This window comes from Mesoplodon mirus (assembly GCF_964341445.2).
Source record: "Mesoplodon mirus genome assembly, chromosome: 16".
Classification (NCBI taxonomy): domain Eukaryota; kingdom Metazoa; phylum Chordata; class Mammalia; order Artiodactyla; family Ziphiidae; genus Mesoplodon; species Mesoplodon mirus.
This window is the reverse complement of record NC_138992.1, coordinates 77,780,744-77,804,243: the sequence shown is the minus strand read 5'-3', so window position 1 is coordinate 77,804,243 and position 23,500 is coordinate 77,780,744. Positions and strand designations below refer to the sequence as shown.

General features: G+C 46.5%; 1 protein-coding gene across 10 annotated transcripts in view; it reads right to left on the bottom strand.

Annotated features, from left to right (window-relative positions):
- PRKDC (protein kinase, DNA-activated, catalytic subunit) overlaps positions 1-23,500 on the bottom strand; it is a 164,200-nt gene that overhangs the window by 86,476 nt on the left and 54,224 nt on the right. For 6 of the 10 annotated variants that reach the window (XM_082600986.1, XM_082600989.1, XM_082600992.1 and 3 more), the window contains exons 28-39: positions 20,408-20,502; positions 18,928-19,030; positions 17,636-17,769; positions 13,533-13,784; positions 11,674-11,897; positions 10,898-11,106; positions 10,467-10,599; positions 9,887-10,045; positions 8,946-9,149; positions 3,175-3,360; positions 2,682-2,786; positions 1,707-1,874 (exon numbers count right to left, since the gene is read on the bottom strand). In XM_082600986.1, the coding sequence (XP_082457112.1) occupies positions 1,707-1,874; positions 2,682-2,786; positions 3,175-3,360; positions 8,946-9,149; positions 9,887-10,045; positions 10,467-10,599; positions 10,898-11,106; positions 11,674-11,897; positions 13,533-13,784; positions 17,636-17,769; positions 18,928-19,030; positions 20,408-20,502 (1,972 nt within the window). The remainder of the gene's footprint in view (positions 1-1,706; positions 1,875-2,681; positions 2,787-3,174; positions 3,361-8,945; positions 9,150-9,886; positions 10,046-10,466; positions 10,600-10,897; positions 11,107-11,673; positions 11,898-13,532; positions 13,785-17,635; positions 17,770-18,927; positions 19,031-20,407; positions 20,503-23,500) is intronic. The other 4 variants (XM_082600988.1, XM_082600995.1, XM_082600991.1 and 1 more) reach the window with 1 other exon arrangement.

Below are 23,500 nucleotides of genomic sequence, written 5' to 3'. Positions count from 1 at the left end.
CAAATGGGACAGCATCCAAGAGATGTGCTGGGGTTACTTCCAAAACCCAATGTCGCAGAGAAATAAAAGGGATGGGGGTGAAGTAGTCCTAGATTTAAAGACACCAGAGACATGACATTCGAGCCAATCGTTAATTAGATCCTGGTTTGAAAAATCCAGCCAAACACAGGGACATCTGGAGAAACATGACCGTGGACGAAACAGCACAGGGTCTGAGGGCAGCGAGAATTTTCTTGGGCCTGGTATCAGCGTGGTGCCTGCCTCTCAGGAACTGCTGCTGAAACATTCAGGAGTGAAGCACCAGGATGTCTGCAGCTAACTCACAAGTGTTTCAGCCAAAACACACACACACACACACACACACACACACACAAAGCAAATATGACAAAAAGTTAACTGCTGAATACAATGGTTATATGGATGCCTGTTTACTATTCTTCCAACTTCCCTGTATGTTTGAAAGAAATAAGTCATATGAGGGTGGGGAGGAGCGAACCCATGTGGATGGGTGGTTTGTAAACGGCCTTTCCGTGTGGCTGCGTGGCTTCTGTACAGGATGGTGACTGGGTCCCACAGACCAGAGACCCAGCAATGAGCTGGAAACCTTTTAAGGCTAGACTTAGAGTCACAAGCATCACTTCCACTGCATTATTTCCTTGTTACTAGTGAGTCTTTAAGGACAACCCATACGCAACAGGAGAAAAATCACGACTACATTGCTCAAAACGTATGACGTCTCTTTTCCCCATGTGACGGAAAGTCACACCATAAGAACACGTGGGATGGGATACACTGGTGCAGCCATCCTTGGAGAGTATGTGTATCTCTACCCTGGCACTTATTCAGTGTGTTTTAATCATCGTTTCTTCCTTGCTTTACTATAAGCTCCTTGAAAACAGAGACAGTGTCTTCATTATTCTTGAGCCCAGGGTTCAGGCCATCACGAGAATGGGCGACCAGCACCCACCCTCCCTCCAATGGTGATTCTCTCGTTTCTCCTACTGGCTGGCCCCTGAGTTTTAGCCGAGTACACTGCTGCCCAAAATAAGAACATTCACAGTCTCGCTCGCTTGTATGTGACGAGTGGGGTGTCAGCAGAATACGTGCAAGGTCTGGATTAAGCCCTTAAAGGAAAGGGATGCTCTCTCCTGCCCTCTCCTCCCTCCTGTTGGCTAGAAGGGACAAGACAGGAGCTGGATCAGCCAACCTGGTCAAGGTAGATGCTACGTGCGGGGGACGACAGAGAAGAAGGTAAAGGAGACGGGGTCCCTGTAGAGGATCTAGAACTGTACAGGAGGGAGAGAACCTAGCTCCTTGGCTAAGCCCCCGGTACTGCGGGAAGTCATGCTGTATACAAACGAAGTGATAACCACTAGATATTTCTCAAATGACCACCAGTCAACTAAATTTCAGAAACTGCACCATATAGGTGATATTCTATTTCTTAGCTCTCTTCGGTATTACTCTTCAAAGCTTATACATTACACGTAAAATAGTTCACAATTTTTAAATGGGGGAAAAATTAGCCCGAAAGGATTCAGATACGCATCAGCCCCCACAGACAACAAGCTTTCAAAATGAGTTAAAATGAATCCTTCAAGTTAGAACACTCTCTGACTCTGAATATTTCACTTACTTCTTTTCACCAAGAAATGTGACAGGAAACAAGCAGTGCTTAATTTTACTTGCAACTACTAAAAACTAACCTTTTTCATACAGTCCGCGTAGTTATTGTACCGCAGAGTCCCCGGGGGAAACTCTTCAGACTTCATGGGGAAATGAGAAACAACGAGCTTCCCGAGAACGTGCTTCAGCTCCTGCAGGTGGTCCCCAGTGAGCCTGGTGAAGAACGGGAGCAGAAGCACAGCCTGGCCCTGCAGAGCGAGCGCAGCAGGAGACTGGCTTAGGGATTCCGCACGAGTGCAATGACTGCTTTCTAAAGACTGAGCCAAGAAAGCACCACACGCGTGGATTCCGAGCCCACTTCAGGACACCTCCTCGGCAGCATCAAACCCACCAGCAAGACGCGTCCCGGCCCTCAGCTTCCACTCTCGGGCTCGCGGGCTGAGCCAGGGCTGTCCCGTGTGAGCACAGGACAGGGCAGCCCGACTCTGCGTGTGGATCTCCTCTGCACACGCAGCCTCTACTAGAAGTGTGCTGCCTGAGTTCTGTGAGGGAAGACTATCGTGAACACCCTACGGGGCGATTGCGGAACTCAGGGCTTCAGAGCAGTCAAGTGTGCTTCCTTCCTCCCTTGGGTAGTAGTAGGTCAGTTCCCAGACCTCCTCGTGTTGAGAAATGTGAAACCTGATTAATCACACAGAGCAGAAAATTCCAAAGAAATACCCTCATGTTCCACTACAAAGATGGTTTTCATGAAGGCCACACTTTACTGGAGTGTAAAATCTAATTATTACAGGACTTTAAAATTACAAAATCTGTTAAGTTCTTGACCCTAAAAGTAAGCCAGATATTTTCTGTTATCAATTAAGAGAAAGATGACTGAGGGCCACAGACGCTGGTGACGGGTACCCGGGCATCACTGTGCTGGTCCCTCTGCTTCTGAGTATGTCTGAAATGTTCCATAATAAGAAAACAGAAAATATCACAAATACACAAAAATGCAGAACAGGAAAAAAAATGGAGAACATAATCTGAAAGAAATCTTTTTAACCACTTACCTTTAAATGTAAACCCAAATTTGGATCAGCAAGTAGACTAACATATGTTGTAAAAACTTCTGGGAATGCACTGTGATTTGTATTAAAAGATACAGATGAATCAATCTAAAGGAGGGAAAATGAAAACACATTTCTACATTATGCCTCTAATTTCCTTTAATACATTTTTCAGTTTTTTACATTTCAGAAATGACCTATACATTTGTTCTTGGGCGCCAACAGCATTTCAACAATTGCTGTTCTGAAATATTTTAAAACTATCCACTAAGACAATGCATGTAAAGCTACACTGAGAAGATAAAGAATAAGAAATGAAAATGAGAATAAAAGATAATCATGTAAAATAATGGAAAAGTATAAAATATAAAGTAATCAGTAATTGTCCAAGTTATTTTTTATTTGTCAAACCAATGAGCTTTTCAAGAAACCTCCATCAAATTTTTAAAGACACAAGCAACAGACACAACTACATTTTCAAGGTATCTCAAAATACCTGCAGAATTTTTGCCAGTAAGGTCAGCACGGCCATTTTGCTGTCCGGGGCAGCGTCCCTGGCCCACCACGGGCCGAAGCTCCTCCAGCTCTGCAGGATGGTACCCGCCAGTTTCAGGCCTTGGTGCTTCTGACTGGCTCGGTCCCGGAAGCTCTGATCCAACAGACCGTTCAGAACAGCGCTCACCTGCGACAGCAGGGGGTGAAGCAAGGAAAACTCTTAACATCAAGGCTGACACACACACAACAGAATTTACTGTCATTTTTCACAGCTATTCTTGGAAAATGAAGATGCTATTCCTAGAATAGCTGTTTACTTCACAACTCCTCATATCTGAAAACAGCACTTTAACATGTGAATTTTCCCACAAAGGCATACAGTGGTCCCCTATGACATAATGCTTAAACTGCTACCTGTTGTCTTCCTGGTCAGGGCCATTCTCCATGGCGGGGAAATCAGCTCTCTCTGGTCACTGTCACCACCAGATGCACTCATGCATGCACACACACACAGGCATGCACACAGGGACACGCACACAGGGACACACACACACGCTTGGAAACAGCACACACACACATGCACACAGGGACACGCACAGAGTGAAACAAACACATGCACACGCACGCAGGGACACACGGACACGGGCATGCAAGGGCACAGGGAGGTACATGCACATCTCCTGTCCTACTGCCTTCCCAACAGTGATCTCCTATATTCGGTTAGATTAATTCAACATTCCTGCTGTTGTGACAGGTAGCTCCGCTCACAGATGATCCGAGCTGAGTACTAGCACACATTTCCTTCCTCACATAATGTTTTGATCTCCCTGAAGTGAGTACTTGACGCTTGAACAACTCGGGTTTGAACTGCGTGGGTGCACTTAACATGGAAACGCACACTACAGCGCCGCACGGTCTGCAGGAGGGGGATCCGTGGACACGAGGGCCGACTGTACAGACAGTTGTACGTGGACGTTCGCCTGGCAGAGGGACAGCGCCCCAGCCCCACCCCGCTTAGCTGTTCTCAACGTGACTGTCACTGTTGTCATCAAACTCTCCCAAATTCACTACGTCTCCTCTAGACATGCAAACGCATCAGGGAGGCTGTGAGCCATCTCTGGGGCGCCACCTCGGGTGGGTCAGGGACACCGGTCTGGGTCTTGAGTGGAGGTCACCGCCCCCCCCACCCCCAGGAGACTCGTCGGCAAACTTCCCGGACCCCATGCCCTGCTTTTTCCTGGCTTCTGCTCCATCTCGGTGGAGAACTTCCCCTGGCAGCTTCCCAGCAAGAGGAGCACAGGACACAGACCCCCATGGGGACCTGGCACACCTGAAACACCTGCACTCGGCTCTCACTCATAATCGAGAATCCTTCCCACTCAGGTGGGAAGTATTCTTTCTGAAACTGTGCAAGAAATCTGGCTCACTGTCTCCCAGGCTGCACTCTGCTGTTGCAAAGACAACTGTCATCCAGGTTCCTGATCCTTTTGAAAGACCTTTGGGTTTTTTCTCTTGTAGAAACGTTTCAGGATCTTCTCTCCTGGGGAACCCCCAAGGTTTCAAATTTTCAAGAAGTCTGCTCCGTGTGGAGCTGTTTCCCCATACAAGGCACCAGACATTCGACGGCCTTTTCCATCTGGAACTCAGAATGGTCATTCCTGAAACGTTACCCATGAAGCCTCTACTTGGCTCGTCCTCTGTCAGGGGCGGAGGCCATGGAGCTGGACCTTGTAGATAGATTCCAAGTTTCCTCATCGTTTCTCCATTTTCTGATTTGTAACCTTACTCTATTCTCCATGAGAGTTCCTGAATTTTATCTTCCAAATCCACTTCATTCTTAATTTGTGATGCCTATGTTTAATTCACAAATTTTCTTTCTTGTTCTCTGATGTTCTTTCTCAATAGCGATTCTTGTTTCATGGATACAGTATCTTCTCTCACCTCTCTGAAGTTTCTTTCTTTTTACATCCCCATCTCACTGAATAATCTCTGTTTCAAGTGCTTTTTTCCTGCCTGTCCTTTCAGAAGCCCTTTCCTTGAGTGCCTGGTGCTTCACAGTGGTCGGTACCCACTGAGGAACTGAAAGAATCATAAGCAGCAGGCAGGGCTCACCAGCAGTGAGGACCACTGGAAGCGGACCTGGTTGGGCTGGGGTGACGGTACCTTGATTTTCTCTTAGGCTTTTCAGAACAGTCTGAAATCCTGCCTGAGGGTATATCTAGCTGACTGTGTTCTGAGAGCCAAATTGAAGAAAATGGCCTAAAGCCTCAAGGTTCAGAACTTGGACAGGCTTTCGCTTAATTCCCCAAAGGTATCCTTACATCACAAAGGATCATAAAAAAGACCACTAGGAACAATTATACACCAACAAACTGGACAACGTGGAAGAAACAAATAAATTCCTAGAAACAAACAACCTACCAAGACTGAATCATGGAGAAATAATCTGAACAGACCAATTACTAGTAAGGAGACTGAATCAGTAATCAAAACATCCCAACAAACAAAAGTCCAGAATCATATGGCTTCAATAGTGAATTCTACCAAACAATCAAAGAAAAACTAACACCTTCTCAAATTCTGCCAAAGAAGTTGTGGCGGGGGGGGGGGGGGCACGGAGGAAGCACTTTCAAACTCATTTTACTTGGCCAGCCAGCATCACCCTGACACCAAAACCAGACGAGGACACCTCAAGAAAAGAAAATTACAGGGAAATATCCCTGAGGAACACAGATGCAAATATACTCAACAAAATATTAGCAAACCAAATTCAGTAGTACATTAAAAGGATCACACACCAAGACCAAGTGGGATTTATTCCAGGGATGCAAGGATGGTTCAGTATCTGCAAATCAATCAAGATGATTCACCACATTAACAAAACAAAGGCTAAAAATCATCGGATCATCTCAACAGATGGAGAAAAACCATTTGACGAAACTCAACATCCATTCATGATAAAAACTCTCAACAAACGGGTATAGAGGGAATGTACCTCAGCATAATAAAGGCCATATATGACAAGTCCACAGCTAACATCATACTCAACAGTGGAAAGCTGTAAGCATTTCCTCTAAGATCAGGAAAAAGACTAGGATGCCCACTCTCGCCACTTTCATTCAACATAATACTGGAAGTTCTAGTCATAGCAGTCAGACAAGAAAAAGAAATAAAAGGTATCCCTTCACTCAGAAAAAACAAAACAGTCTCTATCTGGAGATGATATGATATATAGAAAACCCTCAAGACCACCAAAAAACTGTTAAAACTAATCTAAAAATTTAGTGAAGATACAGAATACAAAACCAATATACAATTATAACATTCTACATAATAGTATGAATACATAATAGTTCTCAAAAAGATTTGAGAGCACGAATAAATGTTTGAATAAATTGAGAGACATACTACAGAAAACGTGGCTTAATTTTTTTAAAAGAGGTCACCTTGGTTTAAATATGCTCTATACACATTGTATCACCACTCAAAATCCCTGTATGTTGTGGAGAGGGCTGTAGGAAACTTGGCAAAATGATTCTAAATTTCACTTTAAAGAAAATGTGCAAGTATAGCTTGAAGAATTCTGAAAAACAAAAATACTAAAAAGGAACACTGTGTTACCAGATGTTAAAGTGTATCTTACAACTGCTGAAATTAAAACAATGTGGTACTGGCTGAAAAATAGATAGGTAAGTAACAAATTAAACAACCTCCGACCTAAATTTGTATAGAGATTCAGACCTGAAAAAGTTAGAAACTTGAATTAATGAGGAAAATATCCATTTGTGAATGAATGTTTGTCCAGTATATATCTATTTAGGAAAAAGTATCATTTCTACAGTGCTGTTTGCATTACTTCCATTTGTTTAAAAAAGAAATTATAAAAGTAACAGAAGAAAACATGGGCAGATAGATTTTAGGGATAATATTGGGATGGAGAAAGCCTTTCTAAGTATGACATGAAAAACAGAGCAACTGAAAAGAAGACTGGTATCTTCTTTAACTATAAAAAACCAAATACTTCTGTATGGAATAAACACTCCAACTGAGAAAGACAAATGGTCAGGAGGAAAAAGGACTTTCTGCATACATGACAGACAGAGGTCTGCTACACTTAGTATACAAAAATTTTACAAATTGATAAGAAAATACATCCCAAGAGAAAAATGGGCAGAACACAAAAATACGGCATACACCAGAAACACGTTGGCTATTCAAAAAAAATCAGTGGGAAACCAAGATCAGAAGAATTGAGGAACTAACGTTAAACTTGGGGATTAAAGTACAAAGTGGAATTCTCACCAGTGGGGTAGTACAGTGCTTTTGCTATGGTTCAAAGCATTTCAAACTTCACACGTTGCTTAAAGAAATACTTGGGTTATATACTGTGATTCTAATCTTCACTAAAGGTGTTTCTTTAGAAAAAAGGTATCTTTACCCTCAACTATGCCCAGGGTCCCCCAGACAAGAGGGTCTGCGCCTCCAGCCTCCTGCGCCCCCCAAGGACAGGGCGAGCCCGCGGGAGCCGGCTAACAGTCACCCGATCCCCCACTGCTCCAGGCCGCCTGCACACCAAGGCCCCACTGCAGCCTTCTCAGACTGTGAAGTCTGTCACTGCTTGCCCTTTTGCTTCCTAGCTTCCAAAATGTTGTCACTCTTGTCTTTTCTCCTTTTCTGTATCCTTTAAGACTGTGCTTTCAAAAAAACCAAAAAACAAAAAACCAACCAACACTTTAGAGGGATCTAGGGAGGGGTGGAGATAAATGAGCATGGTTTCTTCCCCATAAGTCTGAATAGTTTACAAGCTCGAAATGCTGTATTTCCTGAGTGTTGTGGGTCTACTGCAATTTTATTTCTAACTTCTAAAAATACAAATTTCTAGTGCAATCTACCACAAAATCTTCCCCTACAAGAGACAACTAGCACTGCTTGGAATAAAAGCTTATTAACTCAGCAGGAAATTATGCCTCTCCCTTAGAATGATCATCCCAACAGTTAACAATTTTTGATTGTCTACCTACCAGGTGACATTTCAAAATTTTGTGTTTAGCAAACGAGTCAACTATATATTAAACACTGATCTGGAATTCCTTGGTGCAGTGGTTAAGAATCCACCTGCCAATGCAGGGGACATGGGTTCAAGCCCTGGTCCGGGAAGATCCCACACGCCGCGTTAACAACTAAGCCCGCGCACCACAACTACTCAGCCTGCGCTCTAGAGCCCGTGCGCCACAACTACTGGAGCCCGTGCACCACAACTACTGAAGCCCACCCGCGCGCCTAGAGCCCGTGCTCCGCAACGAGAGGCCACGGCAGTGAGAAGCTCGTGCACTGCAACAACGAGTAGCCCCCGCTCGCCACAACTAGAGAAAGCCCACGTGCAGCAATGAAGACCCAACACAGCCAAAAATAAATAAATAAATAAATAAATTTAAAAAAATACTGATCTGCACAGGTTCAATCTGAGGGGGCGAAGGGACTAGAGCAGGAACACGTGGGAAATGAGGAGTCAGCCTCGAGACCATGGAAGCCATGAACAGGGAGGATTGCGGCACATCCAGACCAGCCGCGGCCGGTGGGGATGAAAAGGCAGGCCGGCCTTTCCAGGGATGGAACCCGGACCCCCCTGCATTTGAATGCGAAGTCTTAACCACTGGACCAGCCGGGAAGTCCCTCACTTTGGTTTACTGATGTATTATGTCAGGCATATGGCAACCCTTTTATAAGCATTACTAAAGAAAATATACTTTATTAAAAGGAAAAATACATTACCATTTTGGGATTATCCACAGATGATTTCATGAGCTCCAATACAGCAACATCTAAATTTTTCAACAGTTCAGTGTTGATTGTTTCTGAGAACAAGCTGTAGAAATACTGTCCGTGAGAGAAGCTGATGATGTTCCTCTGGGACCCTCCTGAGGATGGCATGGACACCACCGCTGTGCCCAGGAGAAGACCCACCAGGTGCTCACACTGCAAAGAGGAAACGAGAAGGGCTGTGGCACATGACTCCCTGGGCGGCTGTTAATTCTGACAGCGGAGAACACAGAGTCTGCAGGGGCCTGGTCCCGGGAGGCCTGGGTTGGGCTCACTGTAGACATTCAACATGGCTCCACTTTCCAGGTTTTACTTTGGGTAAGAACTCTTTCCCTGACTCACATGTCTCACAGTGTTCCACAGAATCTCGTGGTTGTTGCTTTGAGGGGAGAGTCCAGGAAGGGTGAGGACTGTTTGCACTGAGTGGAGAAAGGGGCTCGAAGGGGAGGCGGGTGGACTGGGGAACCACAGCTAGAGAGACTGTCTGAGGCCAGCCCTGCACAGCTCAGAAGGCCCTGAGCACTTTGTGGGGCATCTGGAATGCTCCTCCAGGGCCTCGCCCACATCAGCCTCTGAAGAGTTGCCAAGCATGGGGGAAGCAGAGGCCACTGTGTCAACACAGGTCAGCTTTGCAGTCAAAAATTGCTCTCTGCCTGAAGGCCTTTTGGAAATAAACTGGGATGGACAAAACTTCAGCTTAAGAAGGTCATTCTACTCCTTTTATATTAAAAATTAAAAAAAAAAACTTTTAGAAAGTCATCTCTCGCAAATCAGTTAAAGTCCTCGTGCAGCTAAGAAGTTGCCCAGCTAAATTCCCGTTTTCAGAGACGCTGCGAGTGAGTGACGCCTGACATCACTGGGACAGCACACGTGCACACAGCTGTTTTCCCTACCAGTCCTCCACAAGCAAAGGCCAACTCCAGGAGTCCACTGGCGAGCCGCTGGCAGCTGGGGTCCAGCGAGGGCAGGCACTGCCCTTCGACTCCAGGCGCGATGCTTTTATAAACCAGGGAGAGAAGCTTCGTGCCGAGAGAATGCTGCTGACCTGCAGACTAGAGTACAGCAACACTGAAACACCCAACAGTGAGGTGTGACACAGAAAAACACAGCCTCACACTTTTCATTAATACAATCCATGTTCACCAACACTGACCACTGCCTTCCAACTGTCAGGGACATTTTCACTGACCTCTGACTCCTGGCCACACAGGCACAATAGCAGTTAGTGCCTAAAGGTCTTCAGAAGGTGCTGGAAATATTCAAGTGTCCTTTACTTTCATTTTACATTAATAAACTTTTACACTTAGTGTCATATTTACACTCTAGGCAACACGGCCACGTCTGGAGCGAGTATTTCTCTAATTCCTATCTCGGCATGCTCTGTACATTAAGGGATATTTTAAAAGGCTATAAATAAACCGACAAACGAGCATAATGAGCTAAGAGAAATGTAGAACAAACTGGCACAGTTACCTGCGATGGTGCTATAACATGCAGAAAGCCAGCCCTGTGAAGCTGCTTACAAGCCGACACAACAGACGCCAGCTTGGCCCTACTGACGTGAGCGTCCAGGCCATAAAGGTCAACAGCGCAGAGCTCCTCAATGCTGGCCGTGCAGGGAAAACAAAAGGAGACCAGGTGAGTGCCGGTCGCATGAGGTCAGAGCACACTGAAGACTGTGTGCGTCCTGCTGCAATGGATTTACTAGCTTCCTGGTGCCCCAGTCCACCGCAAGGTCCTGGACAGCAAACCCAGGTTAAGCAAACTAGGGTGCGTGCCAATGCCGCAGGGACGACTCGGGGCCACCCGCAGGCCATCTGCTGCCCTGAGAGCTAAGCCGTGGAGGGGTCTCTGCGCCCCACCCTCACCCCCACCCCGTCCCGAGGCCGCCCTGGAAGCCCCACCTCCGTGTCGTGACCTCCTCCCTGAGGCACGCCTCCAGCGCAGCACGATGCTGGGACGTCTTCAGGGCCTTCAGAAGGCCCACGCACACACTGGGGAGGTGGTCCATCACCGGGAAGTCCCCGACGTTGAAGCCCACACTCGAGGGCGCACACAGCGTTCTCACCAGGAGCTTCGTAAGGTCTGCGCTGCACGAATCCTTCCCGAGGAGCTGCACAGACACACCCATCGGTCAGCATCGGGACTTTCACCGCAGTGGACGGCCCAGCAACCGGGAAGGATGGGGCGGGGCTCAGACAGCACACAGCTCAGGCTCTGCAGTCCCTAGGTCTCCGCCGCGTGGACCTGACTGCCATCACGGCGGGAGAGCAACCGTGGACCACACGGGGACAGGAGGGCCCGGAGGTGCCCCAGAGAAACCTTCACAGGGTGGCGCCGTGGGCTTCCAGCCCTGCAGAGGCAGGGCCTGGCGCATAGTAGGCGCTGAGCAGGCACTGACGGGATGGGGGTCTCAGCCTCACAGACACATTTACAGATGCTGGCTGATGCGCATTTTGTCAGGCAGATGCTTGATTACAGCATAACACACAGTAGCCAATAAACATCTAGAAAAACTGTGTTTTTTATCTGCACAGTGAGAATCTGAAGCACATGCAGAGTTTTATCATTATTTTCAAGAAGAGACAACTCCTACAGCAAGGGAAAGTTCTAAGAAGGCTAGAACCACCAGTGGGTAGCCAAGCACAGGCCCCTTGATCAGGGCAGCGGGCGGGCCTACCTTCCAGCTGTCAGGGGAGGTGCCAAGCAGCGTTGTGGAGAACTCCAGGACCCGGACCACCACTGTGCATTTGCTGTAATTGTATCTTTCTCCCTCCTGTGGGCTGGGTCTGTCACTTGTGGCCCCGGCACCAAAGCACTTTTCTGCCGCCGTGATATCATGCAGAGCAATGCTTTCTAAGAAGAAAGCCACTGCTTTCCAAAGTGAAGACTGTGTTTCAGCACCTAGAAAAAATTGTATTAAAATGTTAACATTCGCTTCCTTCTAAACCCACTAAGATTAATGTAAAGTTCCATCTTTAAGTATAGGTGTGATATACTTTCAGCCAAAATTTTTAAAGTTTTAATAAAAGCCGAATAAAACAGCACTTATTTCTTCTCATTTCAAAACACCACCTGAACAGAACTCAACTGCAGACTCGTACAGTAAGAACACACCTACGGAAGGTTAGGTCTTGGCTCTCAAACACTACCATGGGACCATAAATTAACATGATCTTTATGAACGGCTATTTGCCAAATGCTACTAAAAGCTTAAAAAAACGTGCACACCAAGTTCTATCAAAGGTTTAAAAGCTCATATGCTTTGACCCAGCACTGAAATTTTATCCTCGGGAAACAATGGCAGAATTGCAAAGACGTGCTTTGAGAATGTTAACTTTAGCCATTGTTTCTAATAATAAACAACTAGGAACAACCTAAATGTCCTTCAGAGGGCAACGGAGAGACACGCCATGGCAGTGGCCTTTAAGCAGGAGGCTGTGACTGACGTTTTATGGGATCAATTTCAGATCAACTCCCGAACAGGGTTCTCCCGAAACTTGCAAGTGTAAGACACGCTCCGCCACAGGAAGGACGGACACGCTGTTCTCCGCTCTGCAATCCGAGCACAGCTCACCGTTCTGGGGTAAAGGCAGGGGACATGTGACAACAATGGTGCACAAGCCAAGGGAGTGAACAAAGGTGGAGGCTGATTAGGTCCTCTAGGGTGATGGCTTCCAGGTCTTTGTTCTCCTTAGATTTAGGAAGGCGATCAAACTGTCAACTGACAGGTCATTATGTATTTAAAGAACTGGGAGAAAATGTGTTCAGAACTGCATTCTCAAACACCAGGGACCCTGAACCCAACAGGCCAGGGGCCGTCTGACTCCTCTCAACCCCGTCACCTCTGACAGGACTGTGGAGAGAACAGCAGGCCCTCTGCTCAGACGCCGCCCCGGCTGGAACGGAGGCCCCCGCACAAACAGTCATGCAAAGAGCACAGCCAGTTCTGAGGGCAAGTCTGAGGCTCCGCCCATGGGATGGGGTGGTGGTGGGGGTTTTGGCCCAGGAGAACCGCCAGAAGACTCAGCCAGCTGCTCCGAGAACCCTGAAGCAGAGAGCGCACCTGTCAGGCGACAGCCGGCTCCAGGTGCTGCTTCCCAGAGTCAGCGCCTCCCCGCGTGGGCCACCAGGGTCCCCAGGGGGACAGAGCCTGCCCAGCACTCACATTCCACCCGCCTGATGTCCTTTGCAAACAACACCGTCACTACCGCACTACAACAGAGAAGTTCCAGGGACAGAAAGATGCGAGAAAACTAAAGACTCGCTACACAGAGACATGGCACAAGATCAGAGGGCCTCAGGAAAACCTCAGAAGGTTACTTCACACAAGGGTCACTGAGAACCTGTGAACAGGGCAAGAAAGCAGCACAGACTCCGGGCAGGGAGTCCCCCCACCCTCACTGTGAGCTCTGAGATGCAGGCAGACCTGAAGAAATGACACCCTGTGATCCTGTCCAACCAAAACCCCACCCATCTTGGCCCCAGCATGGTTCCAGGCAGAACCGGACGGTGCTGACCCAGGGAGGCTCTACCCACCCAGGAGCTGGGCAGCACCAAGGGTCCCTGCGCCCAGGAAGGTATTGTAGCACTCCAGCGCAGCCAGCAGCGCGTCCATCCACTGCAGCGTGGCACGCAGGCTGAACGGCCCGCGCAGCTGGAGGAGGGTGGGCTGGGCGAGGATGCCGGCTGGCGGATCGCAGGCTCCTCCCCCCTCAAATGCGTTTATGAGGAAGGAAATGCCTTCCTTCTGGATCAGGTCTCTCAGCCACAGGGAAGGGGATTTGTTGCCTTAAAAGAGAAATAAGATTAAAACACACATATAAATCACTTTCATGTAGTTAAAAATCACTTGATCTAATCACTGTACCTGATTAAAAACAGCATCTCCCAATCATAAAAAATAAAAATTAAAAGTCTGCTATGTTAAAAATGTAATCAGACCAGAACCAGACAGGCAATATCACAATATTTCAAATAGAGTTTTCCATAAATGTCCCACATAAACGACCTACCAATGCACTGAAATTCCAAAATGATCCAGGATAGTCTTAGTTGAACCGCAGCACTCACAACTTGCTCACTGTACTGTCAAGAAAGTATTTCCACCAAAAGCCATTCTCTTCAGTTTCTTTAAACATTATTAACATAGTCGGATACCATTTGAATACCTATAAACTTCATACTCTTTCTCTTGCCTTTTTTCTTAAAAGTCATTATTGCTTTTTTTAAGGAATAAACAGAGCAGTCAGACACTCCAGCCCCTCTGCCTGTGCCGCCGGCGGCCACGGGGACCAGGCCTCGTCAGCCTGCTTCCTCGTCCACAGTGAGACGCACACAGTATCTACCTCTGAGGCTGTCACCAAGGTGAAGTGAACTGAAGCAGTTAATATCTGAAAAAGTGCTTAGAATAGCATCTACCACATGGTAAGTGCCATGCTTATTAAATAAAAGAGTCAAATGATCTGCTTTTGAAAAGATATTTTTCTTTTAGGTATTAATCATTTTCTAAGTTAAAGAAAAAAACATTAAAGTGTATTTTGTATGCTCTGAAATCAGTGGCTGTGAAAAGATCAAGTCATTCTGACTCTAATGAACTTACAGAAGGATCCAAAACAGTAATATAATTCTGATGCAAAAGAATTGGGGACTTCCTTGGTGGCCCAGTGGTTAAGAATCCACCTGCCGATGCAGGGGATGCGGGTTCGAGCCCTGGTCCGGGAAGATCCCATGTGCTGCGGAGCAACTAAGCCCGTGAGCCACAACCACTGAGCCTGCGTTCTGGAGCCCATGTGCCACAACTACTGAGCCTGCGCTCTAGAGCCCGTGAGCCACAACTACTGCGCCTGCGCTCTAGAGCCCGTGAGCCACAACTACTGAAGCCCGTGCGCCTAGAGCCCGTGCTGCGCAACAGGAGAAGCCACCGCAATGAGAAGCCCGCACACCACAACGAAGAGTAGCCCCAGCTCTCCACAACTAGAGAAAGCCCGCGTGCAGCAACAAAGACCCAATGTAGCCAAAAATAAATAAATAAATAAATAAATTTTTTTTTAAAAAAAGAAGAAATGTTTTTTTTACTGTGTCAAAAATACCTCTCACAAGCTATATAAGTAAAAGACAGTACCATGTTTTCAGGGTTTGTTTTAAGAAGAAATATTAAACATTCCATTATTTTCACTAAGAAGAAATGAATAAAACTGTAACCACGAGTGAAGAACACTACTATATTTAAATTCTACATCGAGTGCTAGCTGAGAGCGGCAGAAGAGGATGTGCAGAAAGGAAGGACCTGGGGAGACAGGTCTAGAGGGAAGCAAGACAGGTCGAGGATGGGGGGGGAGGCCCTCCCCACCGTGAGGTGGTCTCTGTCTCTCTGCCTCTCCACCCAACCCGCCCCCACTCCCCGGTGTCGGCATCGGAAGGCCCTGACACGCAGTGGGGACAAACCTGCACCTGTCATTACGTCCCATGGAGCCGGGTGTCCACACACCTGGCCCAACCAAGGACAGGGTACTACTGCAGGACACGGGACCTTAATGATCACAGGGGCAAAGACAAAGAGGAGGGCGAACAACCCACTGGAAGACACAGAAGCGGTGAGTCATGGCGGTAGCAGGGCAAGGCTCCCCAGCACTCCGCATCCTGTGCTCATGAACAAAGGCCATCCCGAGAGGTGGAGCTCTACTATTTCACCGAAAGTCTACGAGGTCCCTGCAGCAGGCAGCTAGGAAGAAGAGCAGTGGAAACGTCTGCCGTCAGCCAGGCTGACGCTGCTGGAAATCGGGGGCCTGCAGCAAGCAGTCCTTCCTCAGAAGAGTCTGGGCCTCAGTTTCCTTTAAAAATAAGGAGAAGATGCCCCGCCCTCCATCCCATCCACTCTTCACGGACTTCATTGTGAGAATGACAACATGTAAAACAAACTTGTTAACTAAAAGCAGTAAGCATATATAAAATACTAATAATGTTTTAAAAACAATTCTCTAAATTAAAAAATACAAATATACATTTTCACCATATACATAAAATTATAGTATAGTAGATAATTACATACTCTGTATTTATATAGTATATGTAACGCATAGTGTAAATACAATCACAACATACAGATTGCAGAATATATAGTATTTAACATAGCGCATTCCACAGTATACGTCATATTCGAGCATAACAAATGCAGCACGCTTCTAAGTCTCAGAATGACATGCGGCCATTTCCACCTCTTGCCCCTGAAGCAGCCCCACAGAGGCCCTCCACGCCCCTTGCTCAAGAGAACCAGCTCACGGTCCACTGCGTGCTGGCACCTCCTCACCCAGGTGCACACGCCACAGCATGTCCTGGCTCTGGACTACTGCCCGGTGCACGTGAAGGGGAGCCAGGGCCTGAGTCTGTCCTGGGGCACAGCTTCCCCACACCTGAGCTACCGAACCCCACACCTGAGCTATCAATACATTTATTCCTGAGAAATTTAGAAACTATCTCAAGTCTCTTAAGTACAGTTTAATGGTTTAGTACAGTAACTACTGAAAAGCATAGGCTCATCGCTTTCCTTTAATACCAAATGATCTGAGATCATTCAGACTTAGGAGTCTGGCAATTCCTTATTAATTACAGGCCAAAACGAACAACTGCATTACTTCATTAACTTTTTTTTAATATATATAATTGGTTTTTTTAAATTTATATTTGGCTGTGTTGAGTCTTTGCTGCTGCACATGGCTTGCTCTAGTTGTGGCAAGCGGGGGCTACTCTTCATTGCGGTGCGCGGGCTTCTCATTGTGGTGGCTTCTCTTGTTGAGGAGCACGGGCTCTAGGCACAAGGGCTTCAGTAGTTGCGGCACATGGGCTCAGTAGTTGTGACTCGCGGGCTCCAGAGTGCAGGCTCAGTAGTTGTGGCGCACGGGCTTAGCTGCTCCGCAGCATGTGGGATCTTCCTGGACCAGGGCTTGAACCCGTGTCCCCTGCACTGGCAGGCAGATTCTTAACCACTGCGCCACCAGGGAAGTCCCGCTTCATTAGCTATTAATAAGATTTCTAAACCTTAACTGAATATTGTGTTAACTACTATGGTCATCCAATCCTTCCTTCTTTCTTTTTTTTTTTTTCTGCGATACTCGGGCCTCTCACTGTTGTGGCCTCTGCCATTGCAGAGCACAGGCTCCAGACGCGCAGGCTCAGCGGCCATGGCTCACGGGCCCAGCCGCTCCACGGCATGTGGGATCCTCCCGGACGGGGGCACGAACCCGCGTCCCCTGCATCGGCAGGTGGACTCTCAACCACTGCGCCACCAGGGAAGCCCCTTCCTTCTTTCTTTGAAGTGGGACAGAAAAGCAAAGATGCTGTGGAATAAAAGGTACTAGGAAATTCTAAGTTCACCTCTTCTGTATCGTCTAACATCAAAACAGCATTTTTTTCTTTCCTTCTATAAATCTTTGAGAAATGTACAGCCATAATTTATCACCTGTCTTACAAATTATTTATAATGATTATTTTTGGTACTTATTCTTTGTATTTATTAGAACGTACTTATTTTTTGTATTTATTAGAACACGTTACATTTATCTAAATAATGGAAATATGTTTTATATAAGTGTATCTCTAAACTACTGGCAAAAGTCATTTATAGGGCATAAAGACCATCATACCTGGCAACAAAGGAACCAACTTATAAAAGAGTTCTATGGATTTGTGTCGACATTCTGTCTGGGGCCTCCCACAATTGGCGAAAAGCCACTGGACCACGTCTGATAAACACAAGGGTGCCGTAGGTGGAAAGCCTCTGCATGGAGAATACACTGTATTTAATATTCACACTCCAACATTCAGCATTTAGCTGACCCCAGAGTCTAAAAACCATAAATTCAATTTTGCTACCCTGATACATGCAGAAACCATATTTAAAGGCATTCAATTTACTTTTAGTGTATTATCATTAGAATACAATCAAAATGTCACAGGTGAAATAGGTTCTAAACGCTGCTTACCTTTTATTTTTTTAATTGAGGGAAAAAGTAAAAAGCATTTCTTAAAAGATCAGCACCAAGTATTTTCATGTTTCCTTTTCAATGCACTTTAAAATGAAAGGGGGTTTAAGTTCTGAAGTAGTGCTTCTCAAACTGTGGTCCCTGGACCAGCTACATCAGTATTAGCTTGGCAGAAAGGCAAATTCTCAGCCCCACCCTAAACCTACTGAAGCCAATTCCAGAGCAAGGCCCAGCGACCTGAACTGTATGTAGCCAGACCTCCAGGTAATGCTACTGCTCAAGTGTGAGCATGAATGACCTGGAGAGATGTCATACTCAGCGGCAGAATCTGGAAGAATCAATTTTAAAACCACAGAGGGAGTATTAATGTAAAACCACAGAGGGAGTATCAATGTCCAGTCTACAGGCTATGCTTCTCCAGAGTGATGGGCGCCAGCAGACACCAGAGCCCCAGACCCCTGCACAGACCTGGGGGAAGAGGCATGGCACACCCACACCCCGTCTGAGAAGGAGACCTTGCCGGGATGGAAATGGGAGCAAAGACTGGAAACCACTGGGCAATAAGCCAGCCTTGGTTTTGAGTGGCTTCATTTCATAATCTGTAACCTTATTCTGTCAAAATCCTACTATTTCAATATTTTAGTTCTTACATTTCAAACCTACTCCATAACAAACAGCTCATGCATATTCCAAGCAAATAATTCCACACCAAATTCGTATTCAAAATTAGTGCAGACAAATGTCTCAGTTACAAAACTGATTTTCAAATTGTATCCACTATCCCAACCAAGATGACACCTTAAACAAAGCACTTTCAAACATAAAGCTTTTAAGTTACTTTGGAAAATTGACTCTTTGTACTTTCACAAATTCCTCCTAGATTCTCCTGTGTTAACTGAGAATTAGTTTTATGTTAGGGGGAAAGAAAAAAAAAAGGAAGCAACATCACCTACCGGGGACAGCGTCGCTTTTTTGCTTTGTTTAAAGAAACGTGCTTCTTCTCGACGATGCGGCCCAGGTGATCGATAGCATCGCAGCATTGCTGAACTGTACCTGCTCTCAACACAAACAGAAATTGCTGAAGGAGATCTAGAGCTGATCATCATTTACAAAGTAGTACTACAGTCTTATTGGCCTAGCTTTGTCATTAAAAAGGTGATTTTACAAAAGAGTATTTTTCATCCCTCAAAATACAACACTGCACATCCAAATACAAAACCCATGTTTAAGACCGCAGGACAGCAAGGCACAGCCTTGCGTACAGGTCTGAGATGGAAGGGCTCTGCAGGTGTTACAAAACCCACAAAGCAGGCCAGAGCCCGTGCACCCCACTGAAGGCTATTATTTCAGGGGGTCAGTTCCTTGACCCGCACTTTTCTCATGTAGGTTAAACTATATATTATAGTTAATAATACAGACACTGCAGGAGGAGAAGAGAAATAAAATAGTAAAACCATCTACAGGCGTCTAGGGTTATTCAGGAAAGGGGCCTCACACAGCCTATTTTGACCTCTGTTACCAAGGAAGTTTTCTTTCTACACTTTTTAACTATGGCAGTGATTTTTAAAAGAGTAAAATTTCATCTACGCCTTTTAACTATGGCAGTGATTTTAAAAGAGTAAAATTTCACTTGTTGAGAAAATTCACCTATATATGATGTCAAGATAAGGCCATTTTAAGCTAATGACAGCTGACGGCAGGACTGAATTTTAAGTGTTTTTGCTCATTAGTAGGGCTATCACCATGGAGGACAACAGAGCTTCAATCTGTCAAGAAATGAGAGACACCACCATCTGGCAAGTGAGAGGGGATCTCCACGGCACCCGCTGCGAGAGCCACATCAGGGTCCACGTGCCCCGGGCCAGACCCCATGCAGACTGAGCGGGCAGATCACCAAGAAGTCTCCAGCCCCAGAACTCCTGGACAGTCCTGACAGCTTCCGGATGGAATTTAACTGCAAAGACGATCATTTGTTACTCTCTTTGCCACTTCAGCCTATTTCTGACTTAGTATTTTAAAATGACGTCTTAATTACTGTCAAAATAGCCTTATTACAATCTTGTAAGGAAACCTACTTTCTACCTTCTAGCTGTCATTAGTGAATTCAGAGACAAGGGCCAGCTTTCTTTGGCTCGTGCCAGCCGTGCGCTTTCACTGGACCTTCACAGCAGGGCTGCCCCACCTGCCCTGGCCAGGATCCCTGACCAACCAGGGGTCAAGATGAGTGGACGCCAGGGGACACGGCGAGTCATAGAGGAGGCACTGAAGCCTCTTGTACCAAGCGGGTTTGCGGCAGCAGAGGGCCCCACCTCCCCTTTACTTATCACCCTAAACGGGGATGTGAGGAGAAGACAGCACCTTACGAGGGGGTGAGCCAGGCCCCCGCATGGACAGGCTCGCTGCGCACACACAGAAAGCCCAAATGGGACCTACCCAAGGACCTCTCATCCGCATGTGCTAAGGCCAGGCTTTCCACGTATGTAACCAAGGCTTCAAACACGAACTGTTCTACCAGAGACTCTTCCTCCCTGCAAAATAAAGAATATTGAGCCTTACCTGAGAAGACAATAAAACAGAAACAATGAAGGGAAAAAGTTATGTTATTAAAGAATACATACCTTAATGAAATTTGTCTTTAAAAACGCCACAAATTTTTTAAAACATAAAACAACCTAAAACACTTCTGAAAGAAGAAAACCTGGTCAAAAACAGACCCAAGAGGCACAGGCTTTTTACTATTACAAGCACCCTCCTCCACCTGTGGACCTGCTCACAGCACATAACCTAAAACCTAAAGCCACTGTTCTGACCACACTCCACACACCTCATCAAAATTACATGTAGCAGAAAAGAAGACCTGGTACTACGTTCACATTTTTTTAAATGAAGGAATTTTTAAAGTTCTCTACCTATCCAAAAGTAAGTTAACATCAACAGTCATCTCTGGGCCTTTTACAAGCATATCCGCCACATGTGAACAACTACCTGGACCACCAATGTCTGTGGACCATCCACTGACGTCACACTCACGGGTAGGCCACAGGCACAGGCCAGCCTCTCCCTGGAAAATCTGTCCCTCAGCGACACAGGACAGTGAATGATTAAGCACACAACGCCAGGCAGGGGCACTAAGGCGCATGGGCGTTCTAGCCGTGTGACCAAGTGCAGGGTCACTGCTCCACCTCTGAGAGGTGGTGATTTCCTGAAACAGGACCAGAGTGAGGAACCAGCAGGTGCCAGAGGGTGGGGAGGACTGAGAAGAAGACCGCATGCCGCTGTTTGGTTTGGGAGGAATATCACCCTAGTTTTTTAAATCTGAATCCTAGAAGGGGACCCACAAGCTCCATGTGTCCTCCACGACACCCCACCACACACCCAGATGTGACACTGACACTAAAGGGCATCGCGCTGTGGGCCACAAAGGCAGATGGAGCACAGGAGTCGGAGCGAGGGGCCAAGGCTCACCCAGAAGAGTGATGTGCGGCCAGACCACAGAGGTGGGGTTGGGGTCAGAGTCCCAGGCTGGCTACAGTAGCTTGTATCTTAGATGCAAAAACCACTTGAAGTAGCAAGGAGGAAATGACATGACCAAATGATACTCCAAATCCACGATCCCCAAGGAAAGCTCTCCAAAACAGTTCGTGAGCTTGCAGGATGGAAGCACCTGAACTTGTACTTGCATCACTCAACACACAAGCCCTCGAACACGGTTCCCTCGGGCATCATTTCTCAAAGCCACCCGGAATGTAGTCCAGCAAATCCCAGTGTCCGAGAAAGACGGCAACAGGGGAAAGGGAACAAGGCCCAACAGGACGGAGGGGGGAGCGCGCGGGCGCACAGTCGGGTCAGACAGGGTGGGCGAGTGGGGCGGAGAGGAGCTCTCCACCCCGACAGACCCAGAGGAGCCGGGCTCAATGACCCCCTGCGTGACGCTGCCCTCCAGCCCAGGTTCAGCCTGGACTGCCGACTGCGCTCGCTGACCCCACGAGAGAATTCTGCTCTGACCTGCTCCTGACACCCAAGTCAGGCCACTGGGGTCTCAGAAGCAGAAACTAAAGGGCAGTCCACATTCTTGGACGGTACTTCTCCCCAGTGTCAGCTGTGGGTCCACTTCACACATTTCTAGAGAGCTCGGCTTCCCAGGACTAACGATGGGCTCTGTCAACCTAATTCCTTGGACCAGGCTCCTGTCCTCTGAGAAGCTGAAGCCAGTCTCTGTTCAGCAGAGTTTCCCAGGATCCTTTACCTGACAATGAAAACACTGATCCAACCTCACCTGCCCATGTCTATGCCTAACAGCTGCTTTCCAAAACCAAGAGCACACCGATTAGGGTACATACCAATATATAGAGAATGAAGCAAAAAAGCAAAGCAAGGGAACAAGTAACATCAAAGTCAGGAGAAGGATTAACTTAGGGCAGGGCAGATCTAAAATACTGATAACGCTCGATTTCTAAACCTAGGTGGTCAATATGCAGGAACATGTTACTGTTATTATTATACAAACTTTACACATTTTAGGGTTTTCAAATTGAGGCATAACCGACATACGTTGCATCAGCTTCAGGTGCACAACACAGCAGTTCGCTATTTGTACATGTTACAAAACCATCACTGCAAGCCTAGTCAACATCGGTCACCACACCTACTTAAAAAATGCTGTGCCTTGTGATAAGAACTTTTAATAGCTTCGCTCTCAGCAGCTTCCATATATAGGATACAGTGTTATTAACTGTAGTCATCATGCTGTGCATTACACCACGAGGACTCACTTCTTTTATAACTTAAACTTTGTAGCTTTTGATCCCCTTCACCCATTTCTCTGAGCCCCCAGCCCCTAGCTTTGGCAACCACCAATCTGTTCTCTGCATCGATGACCTTGTTTGTTTGTTTGCTGTTGTTGTTTACAATTTAATATATAAGTGAGATCATACAGTATTTGTCTTATTCTGTCTGACTTGTTTTACTTAGCATAATGCCCTCTAGGTCCATCCATGTTGTCACAAATGGCAAGATTTCCTTCTTTTTTATGGCTGAGTAATATTCCATTGTGTGTGTGTGTGTGTGTGTGTGTGTGTGTGTGTGTGTGTGTGTGTGTGTGTGTGTGTGTGTGTGTGTGTGTGTGTGTGTGTGTGTGTGTGTGTGTGTGTGTGTGTGTGTGTGTGTGTGTGTGTGTGTGTATCAGATCTTCTATAGCCATTCATCTCGCAATAGGCACTAAGGTTGCTTCCATGTCTTGGCTATTACAAATAATGCTGCAATGAACATGGGGGTGCATAAATCTTCTCAAATTAGTGTTTTCATTTTCTTCGGATAAATACCCAGGAGTGGAATTGCTGGATCGTATGGTAGTTCTATTTTTAATTTTTTGAGGAACCTCCACACTATTTTCCACAGTGGCTGCATGAATTTACATTCCCATCAACAGTGCACGAGGGTTCCCTTTTCTCCACACCCTCACTAGCATTTGGTATTTGTAGACTTTTTGATGATGGCCCTTCTGACCAGTGTGAGGTGATACCTCAT